General features: G+C 29.4%; 2 protein-coding genes across 6 annotated transcripts in view; one reads left to right on the top strand and one right to left on the bottom strand.

The window, feature by feature from the left end:
• Positions 1 to 23,381, bottom strand: part of LOC111621182 — a 66,498-nt gene that overhangs the window by 24,440 nt on the left and 18,677 nt on the right. For 4 of the 5 annotated variants that reach the window (XM_023363275.1, XM_023363271.1, XM_023363264.1 and 1 more), the window contains 3 exons: positions 9,670 to 9,753; positions 3,977 to 4,158; positions 865 to 1,055 (listed from right to left, as the gene is read on the bottom strand). The gene's annotated coding sequence lies outside the window, so the exon portion shown is untranslated. The remainder of the gene's footprint in view (positions 1 to 864; positions 1,056 to 3,976; positions 4,159 to 9,669; positions 9,754 to 23,381) is intronic. The other variant, XM_023363280.1, reaches the window with a different exon arrangement.
• Positions 20,855 to 21,772, top strand: LOC111621235. Its single transcript, XM_023363316.1, has 2 exons — positions 20,855 to 21,101; positions 21,383 to 21,772. Exons 1-2 carry the CDS (start codon positions 20,885 to 20,887, stop codon positions 21,565 to 21,567), a joined length of 402 nt encoding a protein of 133 aa, XP_023219084.1. The 5' UTR covers positions 20,855 to 20,884; the 3' UTR covers positions 21,568 to 21,772.

Genomic DNA, 23,381 nt, shown 5'->3' with positions numbered 1-23,381 from the left:
GCTTTCAAATTCTTGGCATTTGTATAATAAAATATCAATTTACTATGGTCTCCAGAGTAAAAATAACAAAGCCAATAAGTTGCTGTTTAGTATGAGTTTTAGTATGAGTATACAACTACAATAAAATATAGCAAATCAGCATCCTTTTTTCTGATCATTACTGTTTTTTTCTGATCATTTCAAATTTATATAAAAAGAATTAATGATCCATTGGTTCTTTGTCAACAATACTTGCTGTCAGAATAGTAGCCATGATAAAGATTTTCTACTGATTTAGGTTTTTTGGAGCAAACTTCAAACAGCCCATGACAGGATGTAAGAAAATGTGTGTGATTCAATCAAGATCATAATCAACATGTCATAAATCATCTGATCTTGTTACATCAAAAAGATACAAGTCAAGTAAAAAGTGGCTTTATTCTTGTAAAACACAGTATTATACTGTAATATGACATTCAAGTATTTTCTTTCTGAATATTTTTTTAGAATATTTTCAACATTAAAATTTTAGACAGTTCAGAAAACAGATTTACCTTTATCACCATCATAAATTATATTAAACTTAAATATTAAAAAAAAAACTTAAGTAACAAAGTCAAAAAGATGATGATGATAACTAAAAACTTTTAAAATTTCTTAGTTTTTCTATTGTTTGTTAATATACTTTTCTCAATAACTTTTATTAATTGGCATTAAAACTGCAAGCAGAACAAAAAAATTATTATTAAAAAAATTATACCAATCTACATTTTTAAAAATATATTTTACTGTTATAAAAATATATTTTAATTTCATTATTATTGCAAATACTAAAAATGAATAACCATCAATTATTTTTAAGATTTTACAAAAAGAAACTCTTACTTTCTGAAGTCCTACTTTGAAACTCGACAAGTTTCTTTAGCATATCCATAGCATTAACATGTTATAAAATAACCTACATCAAAAGGTCAATTTTAGGTTATCTTTGGCCTAGATTTATTTAAATTATCAACATAGTTCAACAACAATCTTCAATTGATACCAATGTTAATCTTTGTCTTAAAGTCATCAAGCTATTTTAAAAAAGAGCAAAATGAATATTCATACAATTTTCTCTATAATTCCATTCTCTCCAATATACAAGATAGCCCAAAATTCAGTTAATGATATTTTGTTTCACATGTTCTAAATAGGGTTGGCAATACAAACTGTAAATCAAGTATTTAACAATACTGTTTTTCTGTAATAAAACTGATAGAAATATGATGAAAAAATTTTATATGATTAAATGTTTATGTATTTGAATAAGACATTAAATTTGTCTTTAGAATGGTTAACAGACTTTTGGGCCACCCCTTATATCTAACTTCTGTTACTAAATATAATTAATAATCTATAATATTTAAACAATTTTTAAACAAAAAAATATTTTAGAAGTATGCAGTAAAATTAATAATTATGAAAAAATTCATTAGTAACAGAAAAATATTTCANGTATTTGAATAAGACATTAAATTTGTCTTTAGAATGGTTAACAGACTTTTGGGCCACCCCTTATATCTAATTTCTGTTACTAAATATAATTAATAATCTATAATATTTAAACAATTTTTAAACAAAAAAATATTTTAGAAGTATGCAGTAAAATTAATAATTATGAAAAAATTCATTAGTAACAGAAAAATATTTCACAATATTAGTTTTCAAATTATTAAAATTCTTTTGAAAATAAAAAAGGTATTCCAAATATCAATATTAAACTATGAATCAATTAAGCTAACTTAGATAAAAATATTCATCTACATCATCATAAATTAAATATCATTTTGTTCACTTTTTATAGATTTGTCATCTTCCACAATACACCCAACTTCAACTTATCAACTTACACCCAGCATTTCTAATATCATAACTATATGCTTATATGCTATAAACATTTTGGAAGTTAAGAACTTTCGAAAAGTTTTGAATAAACAAAAATCTTCAGGTATATAGTTATAGCTTTCAAATCTGAATAATAATTCTAACATATAGTTTCAACATTAGCAAATCACACATCATAAATAAGTTACCTTAATTATGATTATAAAAAATGACTTAAATTATCCAAATAGCATCATCATCATTATTCATTGGTGTAATGGATCTTAGACAAATGTAGAAATTATTGTAAGAAACAAAAACAGATCACATGTGATCTGTAAAGTTTTAACTGTGATGGAAACAACATTACACAATTGATCTAGCATTTCAAAATTATAATTATAGTAAAAATTGTTGTTAGAAAATCATACTGGACGTTACCTATATATCAGACAGCTTAGCATTCAAAAGTAAAGTCAAGTTATAAATGAAAAAATTAAATAAAATGACTTCTCAGTTATACACCTCTCATTTAAGCAATTCTTTCAGTTATGAGACTTTTTCATTGGTCTTGGTTGAAGCCAAGGAGAAATAATGTTTAAAATCTCTCATTTGAACAACTTAGTTAAACAATTCTCTTGGTTCTGTTCCCCTACAAATGTTTCAGACTTATGTATTTTTCCCTCATTTTACTGTCATGATTATCAATCACAATACTGAATGAGGTCACTTTGCCATAGGTCAAACAGGTGCCCAGGTAGATAATAAAGCAAAAAAGATTATCATACCGGACATAACATTTGTTTTTAGAAAGAGAATGGCTGCTGGCTATATGTTCAGATAAAACAAGTGGTAATGTCATAACCCTTTAGAAACCATTGTCAAGTATGTCCAGACTATTGTTGCATTCTCCTAAAGCTGTTGTTTGGCATAAATTGATGAAATAATCTTGGTATGAATTTTGCATTGATTATATTTACATGCATATTTTCCAAATTTTAACAAATTGACTATCCCTAACATGTATTCTATCTACATCAAAATCATCTTCTTGCAGCCAACAAAATTTACAAAATCCACGTATTTCCAATTTCCACCCTATGGAGATTTTAACACCAAGAAAATACAGTATTGTACTTTGGTCTCCACAGATGTACTTTTACAGCAGAACTTGGATATGCACATTAGTTTCTGGATAACATAGGTAACAACATTGCCAGATTTAACTTTACTGTTTCTTTTAAATTCAAAATAAAATGCTTTTAACTGTGGTAATCTTTACTGAAACAGTTATATTTTTAACATTTTTTTGTTCAAATTGGTCAATCTGTTTTTTTTTCATGACTCTCTCACTTAAATGACTTTTATCATTTGTCCCTTTAGAGTCATATAACTGAGAGGTCACTGTAAATAGGAAATTTTGTTAATTTAAGAATATGGTGTCTTTCAACACTTAAGAATTTGGAGGTTTTCATTATCAAATGTAAAATTTCTCATGTCTGGAATTGTAAATAAAATACTTGAAATAAATTAGCAGCTTTCAACAAATATAAAGAAGGTGCATATAATATATAATTCACATTAGAATATATTATTTCAAACTTTTTCATTAGTTTTAACAATGAAATGTTTCCCAATTTGTTTAATAAGAAAAATTTCTCTGATATAAATAAATATTATAAATGATACCAAATAAAGGTTATTTCAAAATCAGATTATATGTTTAATTAATACCAGTAATATGATATTAAAACAAAAATGAAATTTGTATCATCACTAAACATTTGATACATTCTGTGCAAATAAATAGTGCAACTGCATCTAATTTTTTTCTTCATACATTCTTTTAATATAAGAAATTTTATTTAAAAATAGTAATAATAATTTGTTACAGTAACTTTAATTATGTTCAATATTTTTATATCTACTACAATTAGCAATACTGAATTTGTTTTATAATTTATGGATTATTATTAGCTTGTTATTGTATGTGAAATAAACTGAATATTTACTGAAAGCTAAATTTAACATAATAAGAAAAGTTAAATTTTAAAAAACAAAACTTTTATAAATATTTAAATTAATAATATATTATAAATATAGAATAAATTTACCATATCATTAGACCCACCTTTTAAATGGTAAAATGCTCACAATTTGGAAATAAGTCTTTCATTTTACATTATATACTTCTTGATCACCTTTATATCTATTATTTACTTATTTTCGATCCACTCAATCATCTCATCAGTACATATACAATTTTTTAAATTTTCTTCAGTCAACTGAAGACAAGCCACACAAATTTCAGTCCTGCATGATTAAAAATGTTAAAATTAAAATCTTGGTGATGTTAAAGTCTTTACTCCATGATAATAAATAAAGTTTTGTTTAGAGATCAAATGTTAATTATAAATAAGAAAAAAAATAATGGAATAAATATTTTAAATAAGAAACGTTTAATAATTAAAAAATTATGAGATTTTTCATTAAATTTCAAATAATTCAAAATACTGGATGACCATAATTAAAGTACCCTTTTCAAAGCCATCTAGAAAGATATTTAGTAGTCCAAATGCAACCAAATCTGGTAGGGTGACATTTCAAAACACACAAAAAGATATTTTTAGTGACTGGCATGTTATTTTAAATCAAATAAATTGAAGACTTTTTATAATTGAACCAGATATTTAATGGAAAAAAATGTATGCCCTATTTATAATTATTACCAGAATATGTTGTGCAAAATAAAAAATCTGCACTGCTTTTTCAAATAGCCAAATGTTTTATTATATATAAAAATGTGTTAGGTCTACAACTTCATTATAGAAAATTCTTAAAATAAAACATTGATCTATAGTCTATTTATCCTAACTTGGCAGCTACTGTAAACAAAGATTCTGTCGTATTAATCCACCGAAGATTTTCATTGGTCAAATCACAATCGGAAGTGGCTCGACACGTGTTGACCAGTTAAGCCCCTTTCTCTGCACGTGTTAAAGTAGGTCAAAGTTGTCACAACAATTTAAAAATTACCGAAATAATACAATACTTAGAAAAGTTATTATAGCTTACTTTAACATTTTTACGTAGCCGTTTAAATTATTTCCATCGTTTAAATATAGTTTGTCAAAAATTATTATTAAATATATATTATTAAGACTTACAGAAAACATGTATGAATTTATCTATGTTATATTTATATAAATAAAAATTTTTTAAAATAATTATAGTGTAAACTTACCTTATTAATCATCTGTATCAGAACATAGTTGCTCAAAGTAATCATTTATATNATTAACAGCCTGTAATACCTTATCTACAGTAGGTAATTCGTTTAAAAAATAAAAATTGTGTACTTTACCTCTAATGGCACATTTTGTGAATTCGTCATATTTGTCAACGAGTTGAGTACGCTTACGGGTTTTCGAAGGAGTTATTACTTTACCATTAGTAAAATATTCTTTACGAATTCTGTAAATGCTCCGTTCTGATATCCCTGTTGTCTGTGCTACCATTTTCACTAAATCCTTCACGCAGACTTCTGGATTCGTTTCAGTTAAAGAATTAAACAAATTTAATACTATTTGTTTATCCGAGCTCCTCAGCGATTTTCCTTGCCGATGTTTAATCGTATTTACATTCAAGTTTTCCATTTTTGTAATTCAACAACACAATTTGAAATAACGGTAGTTATTGCAATGAATGGAAAAAGAAACAAAAACATTATAGTGCGCATGACCGGAAAAAGTTTATTTCTAATGATTCAGAATGTGCAAATATTTATTAAAATAACAACTTAACAAATATGAAATAATAACATTTATAATCATTGCTAAGTGAATAGCATTTCATTAATGATTTTATAAATAACGAAGAACTATTTTCTGCGGACGAATGAGATGCAATACGATTTTTAATTGATGGACATGGGTTTAAACCAATAAACAAAGGGAGGTGTGTCTTAGTTTGTTTACAGTAGCTGCCAAGTTAGGATAAATAGACTATAAATGCTATAGAATCAAATAACAGTTTAAATTTAAATTAGCATGTATAAATATTAAAATATTATTTAAAATAATCTAAGTAAAAGTTATATACAAAAATACATAAATAAAATGAACTAAAACGATATATAGTTTTACATCAAAGATTTTAAGCACAATACACATTTTATCTATTATATAAGGGCAAGGTAAAAAGTTCTCGGCCTAGTAGTGATAAAATGAGTTTTTTATTTTAAAAATGCATTTATTTCTCAATGTAGTCTCCCTTTAGTTCAATACATTTTGTCCGATGTTTCTCCAATAACAGGATTCCATCCCTGAAGTGTGATTCTGGAAGGTCTTCAAAATATGCATTTACATTGCTATCACCTCTTCACTTGACCCAAAATGTTTTTCTGCCAAAAATTTCTTAACATTTGGGAATAAATGAAAGTCAGAGGGAGCCAAATCTGGCAAATAGGGAGGATGTTCCAACAATTCATACTTCAAATCCCTCAATTTTCCCATTGCCAAAGCACCTTTGTAAGCGGATGCATTGTCCTGGTGAAAGAGGATTTTTTTCTTTTGTGAGCCAGGCCTTTTCTCTCTTAATTTTTTCATCTAGCTGATCAAGAAGATGTGTGTAGTATTCCCCATTAATTGTTTGACCCTTTGACAGGTAGTCAATTAAAAGAATCCCTTTGGAATCCCAAAAAGCACTAACCATAACCTTTCCAGCTGATGCAATTGTCTTTGCTTTCTTCAGTGCAGAGCCACCAGCTTCTACCCAGTGCTTGGATTATTGTTTTGACTTGGGTAAAGTGGTGAACCCATGTTTCATCCATCATAACAAATCTGCGCAGAAAATCAGTTGGATCCTTGTTAAAACAGTGCAAACATTACTGAGAAAGTCGATTCCTCATTTGTTTGTGATCAGCATTTAACAAATGCGGCACCCATCTTGCACAAGGCTTTCTCATACTGAGTTCTTCGTTTAAAATGAGCCATACCCTTTCTTATGAAATGCCTACAGCCTTAGCTATCTCACACACCTTTAATCGTCGATCATCTAGAACCATATAGCGTATCTTCTCGATATTTTCTTTGGTAGTTGCAGTTTTTGGCCGTCCTTCACATGGATAATCTTCAATCAATGTATGACCATATTTAAACTCCACTGCCCATCTTTTTACTGTTGATAACGAAGGTGCAGACTCCTTACACACTTTTACCAACTTTGGATAAATTTCTGTTGGCGATAAACCATCAAAAATGAAGAATTTTATGACGGAACAATATTCAAGTTTATTCATTTTGTCAAAAAAACACACAATGCTTACTTTAAACAGCCGTATAAAACAAACTATTTGTCTGATCAAATTCACATTTGGTATTTACTTTTGTAATAAGTCTGAAAACATAACCAGACGATACTTTCATTTGTAGTAGCGCCATCTATATGTTAGGCTGAGAACTTTTCACCTTGCCCACATATAAACTTCATTTACTTAAATATCAGAACTTTTCATTTTACACAAATTCACTTTTTCAGGTTTTAGTATCATTGAAGGTAGTGTGTGTCTTACATTTGATGGTAACTTAGACTCAATATAATATTTCATAATTAGCAACATCTATAGTGTCATTTTAATGATTTTATTGGATTAATATTCATAATAAATATATTTCAGAAGGCAACTTAGTTCAGTCTCATTGCTCTATTACAGTAACATCGTAAATACTTGATGAAAATCCTAAAAAAGTCGTGTCTTAAAAAATGTTGCATTTCCAATGCTTTAAACAGCACTGAGTTGTGAGCATGATTGGTTGTGTGAACATTGAATTTTATGTCAATTAGCATAGTTTTAGTGAACTAAAACTATACTTATTGACATTAGATTCAATACAATGTTCACAAGTATTAGTTTTAATAAACTAAACTAATACTCAGGAACATAACTAAAATAATGTTAGTATTGATTCAGAAGAGCTTAATTCAGCAAGTAATGAGATTTTCATTTTTAATATCACAAAAGATAATGATATATAACTTTACTTGCAATAGATATTGAACATTTTTTATATAAATTTATCAACAATGTTCAGTATGAGTTGTTTATATAAAAACAAATAATAATGAAAACCATGGGTAAGCACAAAAAATTAAGGTATGTTTTAGATTTGAGTAAATATGATATATAAAATACTTACCTTAAAATTGTCAAAAAACATTTTTCCATCATGGAAAAAAAAAAATAGAAATGGCAGCATCAGGAATTGACGAATTATCAGAAAAGTTTTAAAAATGTGGGCAAAATATTGTTAACAAGTATAAGGAAAAATGGTCAAAATAATAATGAAGTCAACAATAATAAGTATACAGTGGGTGATCGGTTAATGAACAAATCGGATAACGAACACTTTCGCGAAAGATTTTTATGATCGGACAACGAACACTTGACTGAACAAACACAAAAAGAAGAGACGTAAAATAACGAATACCGATTGGTCTTCCTTTGTCTTCAGGCAACAATTCAAAACTTTTNGCTATTTTCACTTATTTTTGTTATTTGACGCTATTTAGACGAATAGGCAAGTTTTCCGAAGCATAAAATTGAAGATTTTTCGCCAAAATAGAAACTTCCCGATAACATCGGAAATGACGTTCTAACATCATTTTAAAATGTTCGATATCTAAACCAGAAAGTGTTAGCTAGAAATAGACTTATTTATAGAACAATCCCCCATTTCTCACCTCAGGGAAAGTCATAAAACAGTTGGGTGCTAATGACTTTGTGAAAGGGAAAGAGCTCTACACTTAGAAACTTCAAAAGAAGGGATTTGGCCTGTACGGCGGGCCGCATAAACATTGATAAGGGGCCGTATGTGGCCCGCGGGCCGCAGGTTGTGCACCCCTGGGTTAACGAACAATTTGGATAACAAACAAAATCTTGGAACGGATTATGTTCGTTAACCGATCACCCACTGTATATGTATAACTAACCATATACTCTGCCTGCTATTTTGAAAACATTCTGCACTTGCACAGAATTTTATGTATCTCCACTTTAATGTATTTTCAGTATCTTGTGCATAAAAAGTATCCCTATTTAAAGTGTTTACTTCAAGCATGAATAAGCAAAATAAGTTCAAATTATAATTTTTAAATTATTTCAGATATATTTCTCAATTGTCAGCATTTTATAACCTTCAGCCTTTATGCCTTATTGCATTTATGTACACAAATGGAGGTCCAATAAGGTACTAAAAGTTCATTTAAATTATACCATTATTCTACAAGTAACTGCTCATTTGCTATAATGTTGTAATCAATTATTACCATCTTTATTACATTCACACTAATATATTTTCATTGGATTCTGACACTTCTTCCTTGATTCTAAGTTTTTTGTCAATGGGTATTTAAAAAATTCTTTAAAATTATATTAGTATTTTACTACTGAAAACATGTATTTAATAACAATTAAGCATTTAATAATAAAATTTCATTTTAAATTAAATCAATAATATATTATTGTAAAAATATAAATGAAATCTTGCATACTGAACCTACAGTATTTGGAATAAATAATATATAGTATTAAATACAAATATAAAACTTACAAATATAATGTTAAATAAATCAGTATTAATAATATATTGTTGCTTTTTAATTTGTTTCTAAATTTAAAATTTAATATATATGTTATAAGGTAATAACAATAATTCATTAAAAATTATTTATCAATTCACAATTGAATTTTTACAATATGATTTCATAGATTTATTTTAAATCCTATATAATATAAGATTCTACAGAATCACTAAAGAATTTTACCTTATAGATAATACATATCCAAGTATTAAATTGACTCTTGACTGTTAACTTTATATATCCAGAAAAATTTAATTTAGGCTCCATCTGAAAGAAAATATTAATATAAATGTCATATCAAAAACTTTAAAAATCAATTTATCATTATTAAAGTAATAAGATTTCATCAAAAACAAATATTTCACTTAATTAAAATACATATATTTGTATGTTTTCACAAACAGTAAAAATTAAATTATTTATTGAAATATAAAATACTTTATACATTTCCATCATTCATTCATGCAGAAAAATTGCAGGTTAGCCAAACAAAAGTTAACTTGAAATCAGGTGTTAGTTCATACCTGATCAAATATTATGTAATTGAGCAGCTTATCTTCTAATTTTGCAATTTGAAATTTATTAAAAACTACTTAAACAGCTTTTCCTTTCTTATTAAGAGCATATTTAGAAAACATGAAAACTCTTTTCTATGCCAAAACACTTTTATATTTTAACAGAGTTCCCTTTTTTACTCAACTCATAATTTCTCTGACTTTTCCAGGTTTTACCCGACTTTCTCCAATATGTTTTCCAGTAAAATTTTACCATATTTTCACAGATTGACTAACATGCCACATATAACTGGGGAAGATCAGCATGCTGAAAACCCTGGAGTTACTTGCATGCCAGTTAAACTGTAACTAAAAATTAAAATTATTCAGATCTAAAAAACTAGTTGTTAAATAAATGTTGAAGAACAACATTTTTCCTATAATAACAACATTGTAATTTGACTGACTTATAACCAGGAAGAAAGTTTTGGTTTATAAAGTAATAAAACAATTAGCAACTTATTGTCAATAGTAGTAATAGTTAATCAGTGCAAGTTGCACTGATAATCTGCTGCAAAAGAAATAAAGTTTTACTACCCTAACCTTGAAAGAAAACTCCTTCCTCTCAAATTTCATACTAAGTAGATGTTAATAATATAAGTAGAGATAATTTACAGTGAGTTTCTGAAATTTAATATGTTTATTTTTGCATTTTTGGATCAAACTACAATAAAATAAACATTGAAAAATTGTAAATAATCCATGAATATTTTACATCACCAATAGAAAGAAGATAAAATGTATAAATTAAACATATAATCTTAGTTTTCAATATAGTAACAACAGTTTCACAATTTTAAAATAGAAACTGGTGACTATGAGATACCACACAATATAACTCTTTTAATCTTTTTACACACCCTCTGGAGAGGTATGTATAACCTCACATAAACCAACATTCTGACCAGACAATCTGCAAAAGTATAATACACTGAGTGATCGGTTAACGAACATAATCCATTCCAAGACTTTGGTCGTTAACCGATTATCGATTTACCATAGGTTTTAATGGGAATTTAATTAATTCGTTCTGTAGTCCCCCAAAAATAAAAAATACATACTTTCTTACTATGTTTATTCATATGTAATAATAAAAATACATACATACATACATACATAGTCTTGCATTTTTATTAGTCATGTTTTTTCCATCTGAAAGGGTTAAAGAATCTGTCTAATATCGATTGCTTTTCTCTCTTCTTCAGGATTTTTCGTAAATAATTAATAGCATTGCAATTGTAGAAATCCTCAAGCTTCAACCTGGTTTGGATGCCATTCTAAGACTGTTGTTCTGACATCCTCACACTACTTCAAAGTATCTTTAATAACAGATATCGGCATTAATCCTCTTTTTCAGAAGAAAACATATCTCGCAGAGTTTCTTGGCGTTCTTCTGATGTCAGATCCATTTCAGGTTCCATTATGAGCTCTTCAATGTTCTTTATTTCTCAGATGTGATTTTTGTTACTCCTTTAGCTGTTTGAATCTTCTTGATTATACTGTATCTTTCTTAGATAAGACTGAACTGCACCCTACTGTAGATTTGTTCAAGCCATACTGCCCAGCAACATCAGACATTTTCTGCCCACTCTCTACCTTTGCTATTTTACCTTTCAAAAATAAAACTCGATGCAAAACTTAACAAGTGCCCGCCCGACAGTCTCGCATATACTATAAAAGAATCGTTTCTGTCAGAAAAATAAAAGGCTGGAATTACAAGAGAGAGTTTCAAAGTTCAGAGAAATACTATCCGATCGGTATATACTGGCTCGAGTGTCGATGTCAACGTCTCCCACACTCCGAAAAGTTTCAAATTGTTACCTGAATACAAGAGAAAATCAATCGGTATTCATTATTTTATATCGCTTCTTCTTGTATTTGTTCTTTGGGGTGTTCGTTATCTGATCATATGTTCATTGTCCGAACATAAAAATCTTTCACGAAAGTGTTCGTTATCCGATTTGTTCATTATCTGATCTGTTCGTTAACCGATCACTCAATGTGCTATTTTACTATCATAAATCAATAAGTAACAAAGCTATATATTAAGTGAAAACAATCATTTCATATAAAATGTATCTCCTAAAAATATATCTGATACCTACTCACCACACCAAATTAACGATAATGACACATTCAAAACTAATTGCAGTGTGATAATAAAACAACGAAAATCATTCATTTTCATTGTTTTATTGTCACATTATTTTATTCAATGGGCATCAGAATGCAAGAACATCAGACGGATATTCGTCATGCGAGAACCTCTACAGCCCTTGCTACTTATGTAACAGATCCAGACATAGCAGCAGATTTTTCCCTGACCAATCTCATCCTCCTGCATCTCCCACTTAACATCTCGAATGGTTAGAGGCTATGTGCATTTTTAAATCCAGCCTCACAGCTACATGCATAAATTTTAAAGAGGAAATGGTTTTGTCATTGGTCTGGCAAGAGCTGATTCACAACTCGCTCTAGCCACTCATTTTGCCTGAACACACCGACTTGTTGCACATATGTGACATGGTTTTTTGTAGATTTTTTTTAACTTTTATTTAAACGTTATTCCATTATTGAATAACCATCTAGAAATGGTTAAGAACCTGATGCAGAGCCCAGAAGTAAGTTCGAAAATGTTCATCTTCGTTGTTTTATTATCACACCATAATTGGTTCTGAGTGCATCGTTAAATATTTAATACAGTCAAACCTTGGTTTTTAAACTTAATTCATCCCTAAAAGTTGTTCAAAAATTGATTTGTTCTCAAACTGATACAAATTTTCCCATAAGAAACAATGTAAAATGAATTTATCCATCCCTGACCCCCAAAACAATCTTTACTTTACTTTTTTAGCTGTATTTCAAGCATAAAAATGCCTACAAATGCAATATATTATCAGCTATATCCCTATCATTTATATATATATACATACACAGAGTGTATCAGAATGACGTTTTAAAAATTTAGGGAATTGTAGAGGATGAAATTTTGAATGTTTTGATATCAGGAACCCATAGCCGGAAATGTGATATAAAGTTTCTACAGCAGTAGGAAGTGCTTGACCACCCTTCACTTTGGTAGCTACCCTTCCATCCATTGATGTTATGTTATTGTTTTTGACTTCTTCCGCTGGGGTTATGTAAAGTCCCTTGTGTACACAACACCTGTAGGAACAGTTCATGAGCTTACAGAGCATATCTTTACAACATTTAATACCATCAGAGGGGAGTGTGACATCTTACAGAGAGTCGGACAAAACATGGTTCATTGTTGCACATTATGTAAGAAAGTTGGTGGCTGTCACATTGAACATTTACTCTAAAATAGTGCAGCCACTGATTCGATGTACAGTTTAATTGTACTCTACTGTTTTTTCAATAAAACTTGTCATAAATACTGTATTCTGCTGTTTTATTCAGAATACCGACTGCAAAATGCAAAGTGCTGTAAAAACTTTATAACACATTTCCGGCTATGAGTTCCTTACATCAAAATGTTCAAAATTTTATCCTCTACAATCTTCCAAATTTTTAAAACGTCATTCTGATACACCCTGTATATATGTTAAAAGCATAATGTTTTGTCCTCGCCAACCAAAACCACTGGTTGAAATATACGCAAATCAATCAAGACGAACAACAAGTACTTTATCCACACTTTCCAAAATAGTGGAAAGCACAGAAAGTGGACCCTTATAATATATCTGGCCAACTCTGCTGACCCTTGGTCATATAAGGCATCCGCTTTCCATACACTTGTGGCTAGAGACCATGCACATTGTACATAGCTCTTGAATACTAACAATGAGCTAGAACAACTGAAACATATCGCATCCAAGCATGGGTACAGCCACTCATTTATCAACAATATAACATCTACATATCAAGCCAGGTCAATCAACACCAATACTAATGTTAACAACACAGAAGAGAAACTGGTAGTCCTAAGTTATGAACCATCCCTCCATAGCATATACAGGAGTATGACCAAGGATTTAAACATATGCATAGTGTACAAAAGGAAACCCACTGTGTTCTGCCTTTTGTCTAATGCGAAGGACGAAACTGAGGACACAAGAGCACCTGGAGTTTACCACATTCCACTACAGGATGACAGGTTCAACAGAACACTAACATACATTGGTTCCACATACAGATCATTACAAGCCCTTTTACAAGATCACAAGTACGACATGGCAAAACAAAACATCAATAAGGCCCTGGTCTGGTATGTTGCCGAGCTGGAAATTTCCCTCTTAGGGGAGAAGGCTACCCTAATACACAGGGTATTCAACAGACAATGTATAAGAACAGTAGAGGCCACAGAATTCTACAGGGCCGACATAAGAGGATCACGCATCAACACGGATTACATTCCCGTCCAAATCCAAGGAAGTATTATTTAGACTCTTGAATATACATTGCTTAATATATGTCACAGCCGTTGTTCAAACTGATTTAAAAATTATACATACAACGTGGCAACATTCTATAAATAGAACAGTTATTTTTCGTTTGGCTTTTCCTAATGAAGGCCGATTAAGGAGTGGCTGAAAATGTTTGAATGTTGAATTTGGGTGTTTTGCTGGAAATTTGACGTTCAGGTGAGTCTATATCACAATTTTGTAATAGAATAAATAAAGATTTTACTTGTAATTTTTTAAAAGTAACTTTCTTGATAAAAATCTTTCTTTTTTTTAAAGGAAAACCTGGCAACCCGAGTTTCACGCTATGAATTTATGGCAAGTGAAACATTATCCAAAATAACAAACTGAGAGTACCTTGGACAATCAAGCACTCAAATTAACATAAAATGCTTGATACAAAGTAACTGATTTTGTAACAATAGTCTTGTATTTTGTAAAAGTTTTATGATGATTACAATTAAGATTTCTTTAATTCTCAGCTAGATCTTAAACTACATACCAACATCTTATCTCACTGAGAATTATTTATTGTAACGAACATTTTCAACCTGTTCTACAGGCCATCTTCAGGTTTTTAAAGATCATGGAATACTGATCTGTTCTTTTTGTATAGGACAGTTAAGAACACATTTAAAATACAAAATTTCTTTCAAATATTGAGTTATTAAAATCCAAAGAATAAAATACTAATCAAGAATAAAATTTCTCTAATAATTTTTCAAATTTATATTGTCTTGAGAAATGACCACAGTACATAAAATCTTTTTTTGAACTTCCAGAACCTCTTTTGAATACTGCCCATTACCAGCCAAAATTTATGAAACAAACTATATTCACTATACTATATGCTTATCTTTGTTAACAAAGTACTCTTCTGCAATTCACCTCAGTTAATGCATAATATTAGTTACACTGGTCTCAGTTAATCAAGAATACTACAATCAATAGTGAATTTATTAACATATTAATAAATTTAGTGTTAAGTAGAGTCTTGAAGACTATTGATATTATACTGTAGAGCCTAGTAATAAAATAAGGTATTAGATCACATAACATGAATATTAAACAACAGGGCTTCCTTTCAGCAGTATTAGAAAATATTTGACCCCAATAATGTTATATAAGAGTTTTTATAAAACTGGGTTGGTATCCAAGTCCAACGGCAATATGGTAAATACAGTGTAGCTCATGAACTGCAATGTATGTAAGAACAGTAGAAAAATGCACCTTGTACCAAGACTCTGAATGTAACAGAGTTATAAGAAGACTAATCATATGAGGAAAGTGGAATATAAAATGGTTTGTACAATGTTTTACAATATACAGGGTGTTTATAATTGTTTGTTAAGTTATGGCAACATAACACTTGGGCGATCTGCCTAGAGGGATGCCTTCCAGGAGGTCTTTTTAAGGGAAACTGGCCCCTATCTAGGCGTTAGAGACATGGAGAAAACCCGGAAAACTCCACATGGCCAGCCCATCTGAGCAAGGTGCGAACCCACGACCGAACTCCTAGTGTTCAGGGTACGAAGACTGCTTGGCTACTGGTGGGCACATGTTTATAATTAAAGTTCCACTTTAAAATGGCCATAAAATGGAAACTACTGAACAGAATGTTATCAAACTTGGTAATAGTGTACAGGACATCATGGGATTTTATTTCCCACGAAAAAAAGTTCAAAAACTCACCACCAACGAGAAATGGCACTGTCTGCAATATTGTTAAACGAAATAAGACATGAAGACATCATTGAAAATGTTTTTAATCGGTTTAAAACGAAACTGTTTGTGGGGTTACACAAAATCACAATGGTTTATGACAGGAAGAAAGTGATATGCTAAGAGCAACTGTTCAGAACACAGTAATGCGATATAACTTGTTTATCAAAAATGGTGGACATTGAACATGCTCTGTAATGCATTTTAAAACAGATTAAAAACATTTTCAATGATGTCTTCATGTCTTATTTTGTTTAACAATATTGCAGACAGTGCCATTTCTCGTTGGTGGTGCGTTTTTGAACTTTTTTTTGGTGGGATATAAAATCCCATGACGTCCTTTACCCTATTACCAAGTTTGATAACATTCTGTCCAGTAGTTTTCATTTTATGGCCATTTCAAAGCGGAACTTTAATTATAAACACCCTGTACAGCAATGATGAGAAGCCATCATGCAAAATAATAAAGACATCCAGAAAATGTATGTAGTGATTACCACATTACTCCAGGTATAGTGTTAATACATATGAACTGTTATTAGTGGTACCAAGGAAGAAGTATAGGAGAAGGTCAAAAGACCAAACAATTAAAATATCATCCATACATCTTGAATACAATAAGATAAAATCCTGGAGTTCTAGAAGATTTGCCTCCTCTAAATGTCAAACTATAAGTTCACATATTGTGCCAGAAATGCCTCTGGACTTGAGATAAATGTCTTCAAAATTCAAGGAGAATGACAAATTAAATGCACTAACACCAAATATACATGAATGATATTTGTGTGAACAATTGATATTGGCTAGAAGGAAGGCTGTTAACTCAAAAGCAGGATACATTTCTGATAGAAGGGAAAAGGAGCAAAGTCACACACAGTAAAAAATATATGTTTTCTCAAACTAAGGGTGTTTAGCTTTTGGAGAACATCATGATTTTTAATGACATAAGATAATGGTTGGAAGTGTAGTGTAATAAAATGATTAAGAATCCTCTCAATGTAAATAGTGGGGAGAGTCTAACTTGTCAAACACCAGTTGTAGCTGGAAACCCTCACGTCGTGGCAAATGCAAATATATGTGGAGAAAAGAGAGCCATGAGTCCTCCTACCATCTGAAAAACTCCAACTAAAGGCACATTAGAAAATCATTGGACCCTTGATTATAACACACAAATAATCTTGAAAAGCATACCAACAGTAAATAAATTCAGCATACATACATTTGGTTTTTAATGTAATCTAGGATGGCTTATCTATGGGTCAATCGCATTTATAAGATAATGGCATTTGATTTATCTGACCTAATGACCACAATATCAATAGTATGCAACCATCTTTTAGATCTTCCAGAAAGAAGTTAATTGCAATGGAACACAAGTATTGTGGATTTGAAAGGCATCCTTCCATCAATAGAATTCTTTGTAAATTTGACCGTCTTATAAGTGATTTTCTAAATCTTATTAGCACATTTTATTTAAAACTAAAGAAAGTTATATTTTTTATTCATAGATTACTTTACAATTTAACTATTTAACTACTGATACAATAGACTTTTTCAGCAAACTAGATTTGACTCAAGCATTAATAAACTTGTGGGTAAATTATATTGATAAACACAAATATAAATCTGGATTTTTCAATTCATTTTTAAAATTAATAATAAATATAGTAAGTTAACCTTTCTTCATTTTTAATTACAATAGTTTTTAGAGTATAAACTGCACCTAGGTATAAATAGCAGGGAGTAAAAATAGGTTGTTATTGTAAACTAATCGACTGATAAGCCACACTAAATTTTAGTTGCTGATAAATACTCAATGTTAAAAATACAAATGCTTAATTAAAAACAATAGTTACAATTATCATTTAAAAATATTACTTGCAACAAATGAAATTCATTGACATTAAAACCACACTTTAAATACTAGATGTATTTCATTGACAATTTAAAATATGCAATTACCATCAAACCAGGAAAAATTCAACTTAACTAATCATTAAACAAACATTTTCATCTATTTTCAACAGTCATCCTCAGATTTCAAAGTAATGGAATGTTTGTCCAAAGAATGCAAATTCCAAAGATTTTTAAGAAGTTGCATGTTGTGGAAATATACACATGTTCAATGTTGCATTTAAGAAGGTTAAATTCGACTTCAAACTGGCTCCCAATTTTTTAAAAAATACTAAATTTATATGAAATATAAAAACGAAACCTGACCAAGATCTATAGCACATCAAAATATACCCGCCACACAGCCACTAATGAGTCCACTTCTTTAAACTTAATTGCTGTCCTACTCCAAAATGCTTTAAATATTTCCATTTGTTTAACAATTAGTTTAAATCAAATTTTTGCTGGTTTAATGATAATTGCATATTTTATTTGTCTTGTATATCAGTAATATCATGATGGTTGCAATGACAATTTCAAAGTTCAATAGCATTAGGTCATTAAACTTGTAAATTTCAATAATTCCTAATATCAGTGATACTGAATGTCAATATTAGCCAGTATTCTTTTTTCTGATTTCAATATTAGAAAATATTGTATTGATAATCAATTATTTGATAGTATTGAACACCACTAGTTCAGATGCTGCTGCCAACTGCAAAGTGATTCTTAAATGATGTGAAACTTTCCACACCTAAGCTGCAATCTTTTTTTCATTGTAAAAACAACACATAAGTCATGGATTATATTCCAAAAATTACATAAGAATATAAATATCCAAATCCAATATTTATATATTAAAGCCAAATGATTTCCAAATTATATCATGCTATATTATTACTATTTTCTTCCAGAAACTTTAAATTATTAAAATATTAATTTAATTATAATTATTAAATTTAGCAAGAGATGGCACCTAATGCTTGCCTCTAATGCCAAATTACTTAGCATTTAATTATTATTATTAGTAGTAATATAGCCTGATATAATTTGGCAATTATTTGGCTTTATGATGTAAGGATTTAATACACTACAGTATTCTAAAAACACTATGCTACAACTAAGTTTCTGTCAAATACTTAAAGAGAATTAAAACTATACACTTCAGCACTAGTCTCTAAGAAAAAGTCTATTTGCCTGTGAGCTAATACAGTATATTATTCATGGACTTATCCATCAAAAATATAATTTTTTTCAGTTTATAAAAATTTCATAATATTTTTTTTTAATTTATAAAATTTAAATATTTTAAAAATTCAAGTAAATCTATTATGTAAATAATAATAAACTACAGTCGACCCCCCCTATAACACTGTTGATTTTTCTGTTTTATATGAATTCCATGTTGTACGAGTCACTTAGATTTTACAAATACGTGTGCCGGGCTGTGAACAGCTCACATATTTGTATAATCTAAGTGACTCAAACAACATGGAATTCATATAAAATGGAATTATCAACAGTGTTATGGGGATCGACTGTATATATTATAATAGTTTAAAATTTATCTATAAAAGTCAAACAGATATTAAACACCTGCAACTATCATAATCAAGAAGTAAAATATTACTAAATATAGCAGTAAATATTCAATGAATATTTAAATAAACAAATTTCTATTACAGCATATATAAATTTATAATTTTTATAATAATAATGACTATATGTAATAAAGTTTCTATAATAAAAGTTTATGTAATTTGTTATATTTCAGATGTACAAGAAAAAACTCAATCTTTACTTTAGCTATGGAAAAAAAAATATCTGGCTCATTTTACATTTACTCAATTTGCAAACATAATAACTAGCAAATGAAAAGTGTACTGAACTTTCTTAGTGCAAAGGTCACAATTGGTGCATTTAGTGATGAAGTATATATGTTATGGACAAAGTAATTAATACGGGCATTATGAATAATGACCAACAAAATCAAGCATTGTAATAAATTTCAATAATTTATCAAATTGACCAGTCATTATGAATACTGCTATCACCTAGTTGAGCAAAGTGATGATAATACTTTGAGGAGTTATCATCCAACATAGGCTAGCCAATCAGCACTCACATCTGAGTTATGCATGCGTATTACGTTTAGTACCAAATCTGGTGGCAGTTGTGACTGTTTGTGCTCCCAACAGACTCCTCCCAGAGAGGAGCCGTCAGCAGGCCGCAAATTGTTGATTCACTGTAGTTGTTGAACACACATATCAATAACTAGTGACATTAAACAATCGGCAGCCTGCCAGCGGCTCTCCGGTGCAGCGGTTAAGAGCACAAACAGTCGTGACCGCTGCCATGACTGTGTACATAATTAAACAGTAAAATTTTACCTAATATAGTTAATAGTACTTAGTTTTAAAAGATTGCATATTCTTTTTAAAATACTTTGAAATAATTCACAAAAAATATTTCTAAATGAAATAAGTGGAGTTTTTAAAATCAAATTAAAATGTTGCACAAGATTAACTACTGGTTGCATAAATTTAAAATTCGATACTAAAACACGATACGCACTTGCAACTCAGAGTACTTATTGGTTAGTGTATATTGGATGATCACTCCTCAATGTATTATTATCACTTTGCCCAACTAGGTGATAGCAGGTATTCATAATGACCGGTCAATTTGATAAATTAATCAATATTTATCACATTGCACACCTTTTCTGGTCATTATTCATAATGACCAGGCATTATGAATAATGCCCGATTAATCACTTTGTCCATAACTCCTAGCATATCACATATGTATACAGAAGTTCAAAGGCATCCTAAAAATCCATATGAGAAGTTAAAAGGTCAGTCAGATTCAGATCACAATACTGATGAATATGATGATCCGGATAAATTTCGAAGAAACAGAAAACAATGGCCAAATTTTCAGTCTGATTTATATGAACCACCTCCAGTTCCAGAAAAGCAAAATATTTATGATGATGATTTGGCATCTATTCCTGAAATATGTAAATATATTTTCAAATGTTGATAATTTGTTTTAATTAAAATGTTTTATATTCTTAGTTCACAAAAAATTTCAGGAATCAAAAAATTAATCAAGAGAACTTCTCAGATGAATACTGTATTTTTGAATATAAGATGAACATAAATCAATTATACTGTATTTAAGCTTATATTAGAATATTACATATTTAATAGAAATAAAACATTTAGAAATTGAATAAAATTATAAAATGTAAAAATAAAAAATGTATATAAATTCTAATTGTCATTTTCTGAATTTCAGCTCATAATCAAGAACAAAATGAAGATTTATCAAATACAATAGCTGGCCAAGCAGTTGCTGGAAATGTTGCTTCTGCTGAAATACCTTATATGACTCCACCTGTATCTCAGTCTATTATTATTCTGATAGTAACATCTCAAGAAGAAAATAATTTTCAAGGTTCAAATAATTTTCATCTTGCATAAACAAATATATGTATTTAGAAAATTTTTCATAAAATAACATTTATTTCTATCCATATTTGGAGGTTGTCACAATTATAGTCTTGCATATATATATTATTACATAATGTAGTAAGAAAGTATATATTTTTTTATTTTTTGGGGTCTCCAGAACAAATTAATCAAATTCACATAAAAACCTATGGTAAATCGATAATTGGTTAACAAACAATTCAGATAATGAACAAAGTCTTGGAACGAATTATGTTCGTTAACTGATCACCCACTGTACTCGTTGTGCAATGCTAACAAGTTTTATTACAATTTTGCATTGTTTTGTGATTATTACTTTTTTTTTGTTTATAAAGAATGGAAGAAGATAAAAGAAGTAACGAGAAGAAAAGCTAAGGAACCAAAATGAGGAGAAAAGGGCCAAGGAAGAAAAAAAGAGGTAAGATATACACATATCTTTCTTGTTAGATTATCAGACTCTGGTGATTCAGGTTGATGTTTATATTCACTAATTCTGTGAAGACTCCAAACTGTCATACAAGGGTGAAGTGCCAGAAAACCTTTCTTCTTGTCAAAATAGTTATGTTTATTTTCTGTTTTTTTTTTCCTTTCATATTAATAATACTTAAGGTATTCCCTCCACAGACTACCAGAAAGGCCCAGTTGTGGATATAATTTGAAAAATTTTAAATGCAGTTCACTTACAATAGCAGATATTTGTGAGTTCCACAAAGCATAATTCTATTTAACAAAAAATTAAGTTCAATGCAGTTGCAAAAAGACATATTCACACTGGCAGAGCAGAATATGAAAGGAGTGAAGACTGACATTCTATATGTTTTACTGAGGGAAAAAAAGAGGAAGTGTGCTTATTTACTGGAAAATGAAAACCAATTGCATAGGAATAACTAACCATAAATACATAGTACATGATTTCAACATAACAAAACTTTGAAAAAATGTACAATAGTGTTTTAAAAGAACACAAAGTAAAACTGACTTATTTTAGAGAAATTTTTAGCACATTCGATTAGGCATACCCAGAACAGATGTCTGTTTGACTTCCCTTCGGTTGCCTGAATAAATGAAAGCCAAAAAAACACATGCAAGAATAGAATGATTAAAAACTGAATTAAAAGTACATCAACTGTAAGGGAAAAGGCATTGTTTTAACCCCTAAAATAAGAAAAGAACGGTCTTTTGATCATATCAGTTGAATTTCAAAAAAATCAACCTTTTCCAAAACTTCCAAATCAGACAACTAATAAGTTGTCTGATTTGGAAGTTTTGGAAGAGGCTGGTTTTGGAAGATTTACATCAATTGTATGCTTACAACTTTATAGTAGTTGTAGGTCTTTAAAGTCAAAGCTGACTGCTGATAATATACTCAGTTATGTTCAGACTCAAGATATATATATATCTCAAAGATTCTAATGAAATATCCAGTTGTATTTTTCATTGCCTCTCTACAATATTTAAGTTTGAAGATATTCATACTCTGCACTTGGTAGCAATGGTTATGGGCAGTGGTGATATTCGAAATATTTAACAAAGGGTTCGCTAACAGAAAATTTTTCCTTAACAATTTTTTTTTTTCTCTCAAATGGTGCATTAGCAACATTAGCGCAAAAATTGACCTTAAGATATCCATATAAATAAAAAAGATGCGTTCGCAAAATTAAGTCAGTTAAAATTTAACATTGTTTATGCCAGAACTATATTTTTTTTATAAATAATGAAAAAGAGTGTTCAAAATGATTTATTTTGTACATATTTTAATATTTTTCATTCAAAATATTTTATAAACATAAAAATTGGCTTTTTTT

Source organism: Centruroides sculpturatus, unplaced genomic scaffold (genome assembly GCF_000671375.1).
Source record: "Centruroides sculpturatus isolate CEXI.00-Female unplaced genomic scaffold, Cexi_2.0 scaffold45, whole genome shotgun sequence".
NCBI lineage: Eukaryota > Metazoa > Arthropoda > Arachnida > Scorpiones > Buthidae > Centruroides > Centruroides sculpturatus.
The sequence above is the reverse complement of the archived record's forward strand: the minus strand, read 5'-3'. Positions and strand labels throughout refer to the sequence as shown.

Coding starts and splice junctions, on each gene's coding strand:
- LOC111621235 (XM_023363316.1), top strand. CDS start 20,885: ATGTATACAGAAGTTCAAAGGCATCCTAAAAATCCATATGAGAAGTTA. Junction 21,102..21,382: donor GGCATCTATTCCTGAAATAT/GTAAATATATTT, acceptor TCTGAATTTCAG/CTCATAATCAAGAACAAAAT.